Source organism: Montipora capricornis, chromosome 7 (assembly GCF_036669925.1).
Source record: "Montipora capricornis isolate CH-2021 chromosome 7, ASM3666992v2, whole genome shotgun sequence".
Taxonomy (NCBI): domain Eukaryota; kingdom Metazoa; phylum Cnidaria; class Anthozoa; order Scleractinia; family Acroporidae; genus Montipora; species Montipora capricornis.
The window spans coordinates 47,438,583-47,448,582 of record NC_090889.1 but is presented as its reverse complement, the minus strand read 5'-3'; the positions used below and the strand labels follow the sequence as shown (position 1 = coordinate 47,448,582).

Genomic DNA, 10,000 nt, shown 5'->3' with positions numbered 1-10,000 from the left:
CTCCCTTTCACTGCAGGCGAACAACCTTCTGACCAGAGAGAAAATACGGCCCAAACAGGTATTTCCGATTTTCTGTTACAAGACTGCAATTATTAGAAGTCGTCCTATTTTTCTGATGTACCCAACTATCAGCCATCTGAATTAGATAAAAATATTCTACCCCATCGCGTCTTTACGTTGGCAAATATGCCATAATTTTACTTCAATGGATAACACATACAGAAAGAGCCCTTGTTTTTGCTCTTGGCTACGGCCATAGTTGAAGGTCATCCTAAAAGAACGGTTATGGTTTTTGTTTCAGGAAGAGGAAAAAAGAGAAAAGGGACAGCTGTTTGCAGCATCTGTCCGTCAATCAAAAGGAGTAATATGTTGCAGTGCAACAGTTGCAAGCAATGGCAACACAGCAAATGCGCTGGCATTACGGCAAAAGACTATGATATAAACTATGTGTGCCAGATTTGCAAAGAAAAAAAATGAGGACTTTAGTCAGCTTCCGCCATCTCACCTTGAAAACTGTATGGCGAATATAAATTACTTTATATTGCCCAAAGTGATGTTACAGGACATGTGTTATATAATCTTGAGCAGTTTCATGTCTCTTTCGTTTACACCCGTTCTGTATGAAATACAAAATAACGAAAAATCCACATGTAAAAGGCATGGCTGACTAGGGTCCTTTATGAAGGTTGGATGTATGTTTTTTTTAGCCTTACATGTAGCATGTAACGAAATCCTCTTCAGTAGGAAAATGGCGGCCGAATCTTAGCGACCTTAAGGTTGTTATACGCGGGTTTGCTTAATTTTTATATTAATGTGCTGACAATTTTGGCAATACAGGTGTTTTGTTTTTAGAATAGCATAATTCAGTATACCTGTTTCTTCGCTTTACTGAACGGTGGAGAAAAAAAAATTGGTGCAGCCTAGTCATAGCACAAACAATCTTCTTCAAACGACTCCCCCAAACAAAGGTTTGTTCACAGGCCATAGTGTTGAACTGTGAAGGAATCTTATCTTCTGCATTGTAGAGCTGCTTACACCTAGGGTCTTTGTGATTTCGTAGGTGTAATCGATCTATCACTTTCGTGATGGTGCACCATACTTTGTTGAATGGTGCAGGAAAAGGCAGGTCTTTCTTTGAAATCTTTAAGGAATCCACATGGCACATATTGTCGTACGCCAAAATTGTTGATTTCATGGCGTTCGAGATTTGAGCTGTTGACTGTCCAGAATCCTTGAGAGCCTGGAACTTCCGGTACAGCCATATGGCAAGCACAAGGTAGGCTTGTGTTGGAGACTCTGACCTGGAGGAGGAGAAACATTGAAATCTCTATTAGTTTTAACATTTTTAAATAATTAGTGAATCATTGGAAAATGCATATCCCAAGAACGACTGTAGAAATTATGAGGTGGTCTTTATAACTTACATTTAGTATAAAATATGATTACATACTCTAAAACTGGTGATAAAACGGTTGTTGAGAGGATATTCCAACTTGGAATTGAGTCGTCAAGGGACAGAAATGTCCATTAATAACAGACAAAGACAATAGTTTATTCAACAGTACAGTTGATGATCATAAAAGAAACAATGCAAAGTGTTACTGGAATTAGTACATCGTTAGCGGTAGTTGGTCACCAGTGTCTCAAAATTTACCTGTATAAGGGCTGCCAGTAGTCAATGTGTCCACCCGCACTGACAATGAAAAAAATGCCTCGTGACCAACAGTGAAGTGTTCTTCTTCCACCTGTATCTTTGTTGCAGTCAACTTGTATCTCTTGTTCATCGGTATCAATGAATTCTGGGTGCGACTGTAAAAACTCTGCTGTACCTAAAAAGCAGTGTTGGATTTGAAATGTTTTGTGCATCTTTAGTATTTTTAAATTGTTAGAGCACGATATAAACTTAAATATTATTGTTCTGTTAAATGAATAACAGTTTAGTTAAAAGCGTTTTCTCTTTTGCAGTGTGCATTCTAAAGGTCTGTTACATTGCATGTGTACCAGTAATAAAAATAATTGCAGTAGCTATAGCAACAACAACAGTAATATATTAGTAACAATAATAACAATGATGCTAATAATAATTTAACTTCAATCACCTTGATAGCTTGAAGCATTCCATTTACCAGGCTGGCTCGACTGGGCACATGTCTTCAAATTGTCATCTACAACACTGATTATGTCAGGTCCCAAAGCATCCTGGTTTTGAGCTGCAGTTTCCTCCAGCTCTGAAGCATAATGATCAAGACAGCCAATATTGATACATGTAATTTCAATTCCACACTATCATCTAAAGAAATCAATGACTTAACTAACAGTGCACTGGCATACCGGTAAATTTATCAGCATCAGGCACTCCACACTTTTTAAGGAACAAACGAAGCTCCGAGGGATACCCTGCTGCTACTGCTATTTGACAATGTCTTTCACAAAAGGCATGACCACGTTTCGGGGACAGAGGGCAGATATTTGGGTACTTTGCTTCTCCAAATCCTGGAACTATCACGGGAACTTTCCACATGCAGTGGGCATAACGAAGTTTCCAGTTTCCATCGGCAACATACAACTGACCACAACCTGCAAAAAAGGTCTGACCATGAAACAATGTACTCCATGATGGTCTGTCAAATCCTTTATAATGCCCTTATGGGAAAAACACATGACTTGGGGTTAGTGGAATTTTTCCAAATATGTGGGTGAGCTAAATAAAAACTGGAAATATAAGGGTAGAGTATGGAAGGATTTTATCAACCACAAAAATTCGCAATATATGTGCAGATAGATGAAACCAAAACAACTCCATGCTACATGTACTATGCAAAACAAACCTTTATCCTGGCATTTTTTAGAACAGTTGTGGTTGTACAGATGTTCTGAACGTTTGCTTTCCACAAATTCCATTGCATCATCCTCGCTACCAGTGTGCTGCTGACCTTCCTTTGCTTTACCAAAAGTCCATTCCTCACGTAGTTTTAGGTCATCTAGCTCATCTTCAAGTTCTTTCTTCCAATAACTTTTCGCTGCTGTTTTGGCAGACAGCTCACCCATGATCCCAGTATTTTCATTGTCTTAAAAACAAAGCAAAGTTAAGGGACAACAACAGTTTACACTTTGACGCAATGTAAAAGGCATCTTGGTGCACACAGGTTACCAACAGTCTAAAAACCTTAACATCTCTTGGGGCTACATTTCTAAGCATCATCCGGACTATGATGTCAAGGGAAAAAAATTTTCTTAATTGGACAATCTAGTACAGCCTTAGAAATCTTGACGGTTTATTAGGCAATTTCTCCTTTAAACTTATATATAACTTGAAATAATGTGGTAATGATAACATCTGGCAGTCCATTATAATTTTACTCTGTTCATTGGGTTTGTTCTAGATATTTACAAACATCTTTTAAAACACAAATGCAAGTTTTTCGCAAACTCCTGCTTGTAAAATCCATGTGCTTTTATGTACCTACAGCCTGACAAAGTCTCAAAGATGTCTCTTACAAGATGACCCTACACATAAAGTGCTCTACTGAGCAATGGAGAGTATACCAACCTCCCCTTCTATCCTCCCCACCAACATGAATCTCAATCACCAGGCACCACTGAGAATTAAACCTTTCAAAAACTCCCGGTCCTGGGGTGTTAATAGTTTTTATCTTTAGCACAAATGCGGCATGGATAGTTTTCTTGAATTAACTTTAGTGCCTTCAACGAAAGAAGAAAAAAATAAAAACAAAACCTCTGATACACAGGTTATTAATTAACACACCAGCAGAGCATCCTGCAACAGCTTCAGTTGAAATGTCCATTTCAGTTTCTCCATCACACACTACGAAGGTAAGAATGGGAGTTACATTTGTACCGAAAACTTTCAGATGGAATTTAGACGCTTGAAACATTTTTGGCTGAATAAAAAAAAGCTGGACAGTTCAATTAACATATAAGTACATAAAATGTATTGCCAAAGCAATACAATCACACTCACAATATAGAATCAGTGAACTTAAGATGGACCGAGATTCTCTAGCAGTTATTTTTCCAAACCACAATATTGTCAGCCTGTCGAAGCAAACGGGCGGCCACCTTAATTATGTGCTTTTTGTTTACAAACAGTGTGTAAACTGTCACGCGCTGTTTTCTAGACTAATATTTGCACTAAGACGAAAATTTGAGTTAGCAAAAAAATGAAAGTTTTGTAATCACCAATTTTTGGTGAACGCAATCCTGTTTGCACATGAAGATGCAATTTTTTTTTAGAGACGAAGTTTCCTGTCGATTTTGTGAAGCAAAATATTCCCCCGAAATGTTTTTAAGGCACTTTATTGCCTTTTGCTTTTCATGCAAAACCTGTTCTTGCTCCATCAACAATTAGTTATAGATTTGGTTGCTAGGATTCGCCTGTTATGGAGTTTGGAGGTTTTAATTCAGCTGAGAAGACGCCGCCATCGCTGTTGTTTTCACTCGCACTAGATACTTCCTCACCCTGCAGAATCTTGGTTAGAAATCCATCCGCATCAGCGCCATTTTCCTAAAACCTTGTACCGTAGAAATATGCAAATGGGTAGAGAGTCATTCTACGATTTACTGAGGCTCTTAAAGGGTTATGTCCAGAGAGAGAACACTCACGGGAAGTCATACGGTCACGTTCGCTTCGTAATCCATATGTTGCGAAATTTGTTTACCCAATAACGGATGGATGTCAAGGAACAAGGGATTTTCTCGCTTGACAACATTCTATAAGGAGCCTCCAAAGCTACTCGATGGAATCTTTGAAGTTGCACCAAAAATTTTGGTAGGTGCCAAAAAATCGTTCGCACTAGAAATGCCTTGGCGTTGGCAGATTTTGGGGAAATCAAACAAAATTTCGCGTAGTGGGAACAGTAGTAACTCGAATTAATCCCACTAGTGTGAACCGATTGACAGTTACCGAGTGGATCTGAGCGAACATTTTCATAAATTATAATTTCCAGGATGGAGTATTTCTGTGAGAATTAACTACGGACAATTTGCAGCATCTTAGGTTATCGCAATTGCTTTGAAATCGCGCGTGACGCCGATAAATTGGTTCTCACTTTGTTTAATCACGCTAGAGTATGACAACAGCCTATCATGAAAACTTTCACTATTGTATACCCATACATTGATTTATTTCTACTCGGATCTAGAGTAGCTCTAAGGAGTTGGAATCTCAGAGTATAAAACAACATGCTGAAAATAACGAACAGTACTGTTGTTTCACTTTAGAAGGATAGAAAAGTCCTACAAAAAATATTTACATATCCCATCTGAAGTTCTGATGTTATCAGCCAGCATATCCTAGCTACGCCTGTGACGTTGCAAATCCCTTTCAAATCGCTTTCTTATTAATTAACAAACCCACTAACGGAAACGAAAAAATAACAGATCTAAAGAGATTTTTCGTGTTAACATAGCACCTTCAAATACCGTTTCTAACCTTTCATTGTTTTCCGCTATCTTTCGATTTCCTCCTGATATACTTCATTGTAAGATTCTGAAAATCCAATAAACGATACCCAAGAATGATTGCTAAAACAAAATAATAGTGACACTAATAAGTGATTTGGTGACATCTTATTTGAGAAAGTAAATAAAGCAGCTTACCTCAGCGAAGGTAACCACTTGTAAAGCTGTCCGCTCACGTAGGCGGTGTTTGAAACCTCAATCAAATCCAGTGATAACTCCTTGGAGTAATAATGAGAACCGCGGTTGTCTGTGTATCGAGCTATTCCGTACGACATCTTGCATGGTCTGCACTCTAGCATAATTTTGGTTGCCGAAATCGGACCTTGCAGGGTAAAGACTTTTGCTTTTGATGGGGGGTTATGCATTGTAATATTTCCGTCACAACACAAACATCTGCTCACTGGAGGTGACAGAAATTTGGTAAAGCAGTATTTCCCAACTTCACTCATGTTCCAGACTTGTTCATCGGGCAGTGGACTTGAGGCAATAAAATTGGGGCAACTACTCTCCAAAAAATTAACATAGCAGTCAACTTCTTCTTTAGACAGGGAGGACAGCGAAGTTTGACTTGCAGACACCATTTCATAAATTAACACAGAACGAAGCGAAGCACCGCCATAATCACTGCACTTCATTACAAAGGTCTTGGGAACATGATGAATTGCAGTCTTCAGGAAAAGGACTCCCTGAAAAGTTATTTTGGTGTACAAAATAATCAATGCTTCCTCTTCTTCTACTCACTCCATTTTCGAGATTTCAAGCCCACGTAGAAAAGCAATGTTGGCCGACAGTTCGTTTCGGAAAGCTTGTTTCGCCGAAAAGCGTTTCTCCAGCGACTCCAGAGAAAATGATTCTGCATTCTTTCTCTTTTTTGTCCGCTTATCCATTATGCGCTAGCTTTACAGTTGTCTTCAAGAGTCAACGTGACGTTCGTGCAGCTACGCCACGTGCCTTCACTTAGCGCAACTGAACGTCACTGCTCTAAGGGACTGGGATGAATGACATCTGCGCATCTGCGAGATGTCATCACATTCATTGGGAGGCGTTCAGCGCGAACATGAAACGCAAACTGGGCAACAAGAAAGGAGGCAAATTGCATCTTCTTCCTAAGGCCCTTAAGTGATTCAATTCTCTTTTATATGAAGTTAGAACGTTCGTACGGCCCTTAAGCTATTCAAATCTATTTCGTATGATGTTAGTACGTTCGTACGGCTCTTAGGTTCTTCAATTCTCTTTCGTATGATGTTAGTACGTTCGTACAGCCCTTAGGTTCTTCGATTCTCTTTCGTATGATGTTAGGACGTTCGTACGGCCCTTAGGTTCTTCAATTCTCTTTCGTATGATGTTAGGACGTTCGTACGGTCCTTAAGTTATTCAATTCTCTTTCGTATGATGTTAGTACGTTCGTACAGCCTTTAGGTTCTTCAATTCTCTTTCGTATGATGTTAGTACGTTCCTACGGCCTTTAGGTTCTTCAATTCTCTTTTGTATGATGTTAGTACGTTCGTACGGCCCTTAGGTTCTTCAATTCTCTTTCGTATGATGTTAGTACGTTCGTACGGCCCTTAGGTTCTTCAATTCTCTTTCGTGTGATGTTAGGACGTTCGTACGGTCCTTAAGTTATTCAATTCTCTTTCGTATGATGTTAGTACGTTCGTACGGCCTTTAGGTTCTTCAATTCTCTTTCGTATGATGTTAGTACGTTCGTACGGCCCTTAGGTTCTTCAATTCTCTTTCGTATGATGTTAGTACGTTCGTACGGCCTTTAGGTTCTTCAATTCTCTTTCGTATGATGTTAGTACGTTCGTACGGCCTTTAGGTTCTTCAATTCTCTTTCGTATGATGTTAGTACGTTCGTACGGCCCTTAGGTTCTTCGATTCTCTTTCGTATGATGTTAGTACGTTCGTACGGCCCTTAGGTTCTTCGATTCTCTTTCGTATGATGTTAGTACGTTCGTACGGCCCTTAGGTTCTTCGATTCTCTTTCGTATGATGTTAGTACGTTCGTACGGCCCTTAGGTTCTTCGATTCTCTTTCGTATGATGTTAGGACGTTCGTACGGCCCTTAGGTTTTTCGATTCTCTTTCGTATGATGTTAGTACGTTCGTACGGCCCTTAGGTTCTTCGATTCTCTTTCGTATGATGTTAGGACGTTCGTACGGCCCTTAGGTTTTTCGATTCTCTTTCGTATGATGTTAGTACGTTCGTACGGCCCTTAGGTTCTTCGATTCTCTTTCGTATGATGTTAGTACGTTCGTACGGCCCTTAGGTTCTTCGATTCTCTTTCGTATGATGTTAGTACGTTCGTACGGCCCTTAGGTTCTTCAATTCTCTTTCGTATGATGTTAGGACGTTCGTACGGTCCTTAAGTTATTCAATTCTCTTTCATATGAAGAACGTTCGTACGGCCCTTAAGCTATTTAAATCTATTTCATATGGAGTTAGTACGTTCGTACGGCCAATAAGTTCTTCAATTCTCTCAATTCTCTTTTATAAGAATTACGTGAATACCGATATAGTATAGTTAGGCTTTTCAACCGTTTTTTTACGAAATGAAACACTCAGCTAGAAGGGAATCATTTAGTACAGAAAGTACGTGTACTAAGGGGAAAAAAACGAGAATGTCGGTCCTAATCATACGGATTTCTGACTTGGGAATAATCGTTTCCCCCTCTTTTTCAGAAACCGATCTGAACCGCTTTATAGAGTAAGAAAGTGCATGAAAAGGTCTTGCGATTATTAAAATTAACGGTAGTTCAAAGTTTTGGCCGAAAAAACCGTTTACAATTAGATTGGGGTAATATCGACATGAGCGATACCCATATTACCCCCATGGAACTTTCGAACGGTTTCTTAAGCCATGTTCACAGTTACACCAAAGAGATTGCTAAGCAGTGGCAACTGATGTTTTCACACAAGGTAACGTAATTGGGGCTTAATTAAGCAATCAGAAATCTCATACAAGGAGTAGTAAGAGGTCTAATAATACTAACTCGAGGTCGGGTCTGCGTTTTCGAGGTCTGTCTTTTTGAGGAAAAAAAAGCTGCGCTCCAGATGAAAGTGTTTGATTGACTTTTATGTCCTGAAATTATTGAGGCTGCGGCATTGCGAGTACAACTATTATTTTAGTCATGATGGTCTCGGCTAACTCGAGCGCCTGTTTCTTCGAGGTCTGTGTTTTTGAGTACCCGCCGAAAAACATCAATAACAGCGATCATCTGGACACCGCGGAAATAAATAGACAAATGTCTGTATTCTATTGAACTCTAATATACACCAAGGCGTTACCATTATTGTTTTCACAAGGTAGGGAAGGTGGAAGTGATTCATAGGTGCGGGCCAAGCAAATGATTCGATCAGATATCCGAATGATTTTTCACAAACCCATATTCAATCGTCGAGCGCGCAAGTAAATAATGCAGTCTTTTATTGCCAATCTCTAGAACTTTCGAATGTGAACCTTTTCTTTACCATAGGCTAAATATCAATACGAGTAAGTGAAATTTGGACTTACTTTTAATAGCGTTCGGCAAAAAAACACTCTGAACAGTTTGCCAAATGTTAATTACACCAGATTGTGACTTTGAGCTGGAACAAAAACGTGGTTCCAACGGGGTCCTACAAATTTCAACACGAACACTGAATGAAAATTAATCACTTAAATACAGTCTCGTGACGTGTCCTTAGAACTATCAAAAAAAGAAATGGTTTTCGTTTCGATGGACCAAATATTAACAAATGTTATTGCCCTAATTTTATTTTACGTCCAGTAACATCGTCTTTTCAAGTGTTTATTTTGACAGTTTCGGGCAGTCAAATCTGGTGACTAATAAAGATAAACAGGAAATACAGCAGCCTGAGCGATAGGTGGCGGCTGAAATTGCAGACAATTTCCCGTTTGTTGTCATATGTTGACATTTCTGACACTTTCCGACTGTGACCGGCACATAAGTGAGCTGGCATCGTGCAAAGGGGTGGTCGGAACACGCTTTTTGGTCGCTGGTTCGCCGCTTGTGTTAGTACACGCAACGTGAGCTTACCCAGTTCCAAGTGAAAATGAAGTTGCAACTTGTTTCAGAGGGAAAATGTTTTGCTTTTTTGGCTGGAGACTTGCATAGGGATATGCAGCTTGCAGAAGTGAGAGCAAGACTTAAGGCTGAGGCTGAAGAACTGATGCCTTCGTCATATCACTTCCTCTATAGAAATATCCCACTAAGCGAAAAGCAGGAATCTCTTTTGACTCTACGTCTGTGCTGGGAAAAACCTAATGCAGCAAAAGAGATTTATGTTCTTCAGTTTTCGGAAATTAATACGACACCTGAACAACCTGTCTTAGATACTGGGTTAAAGGCGACCAAATCCTCAGATGTTCCGGAGAAGAGAGAGAACACTGAGAAGAGTAGAGTCAACAAATGCCTGAACCCTTCGAAAATCAAACTAGACATATTCACAGACGAAGAAATATTTGGCCGGTGTTGTTGGTTGGAGAGGGAGAGACCGAAATATTGGAATTGCAAAG

At 39.5% G+C, this 10,000-nt stretch overlaps 1 protein-coding gene and 1 long non-coding RNA gene across 2 annotated transcripts in view; one reads left to right on the top strand and one right to left on the bottom strand.

The window, feature by feature from the left end:
- LOC138056128 (uncharacterized) overlaps nucleotides 1-477 on the top strand; it is a 2,399-nt gene extending 1,922 nt beyond the window's left edge. The window contains exon 4 of the mRNA XM_068901959.1: nucleotides 302-477. Within this exon, the coding sequence (XP_068758060.1) occupies nucleotides 302-477 (176 nt within the window). The remainder of the gene's footprint in view (nucleotides 1-301) is intronic.
- Nucleotides 478-1,170: 693 nt separating this feature from the next.
- LOC138057794 (uncharacterized) lies at nucleotides 1,171-2,209 on the bottom strand. The gene is made up of 3 exons (XR_011133716.1): nucleotides 2,100-2,209; nucleotides 1,655-1,829; nucleotides 1,171-1,301 (listed from the first exon to the last, which is right to left on the bottom strand). It is a non-coding gene; the product is annotated as an uncharacterized lncRNA (long non-coding RNA).
- Between the last annotated feature and the right edge of the window lie 7,791 nt (nucleotides 2,210-10,000).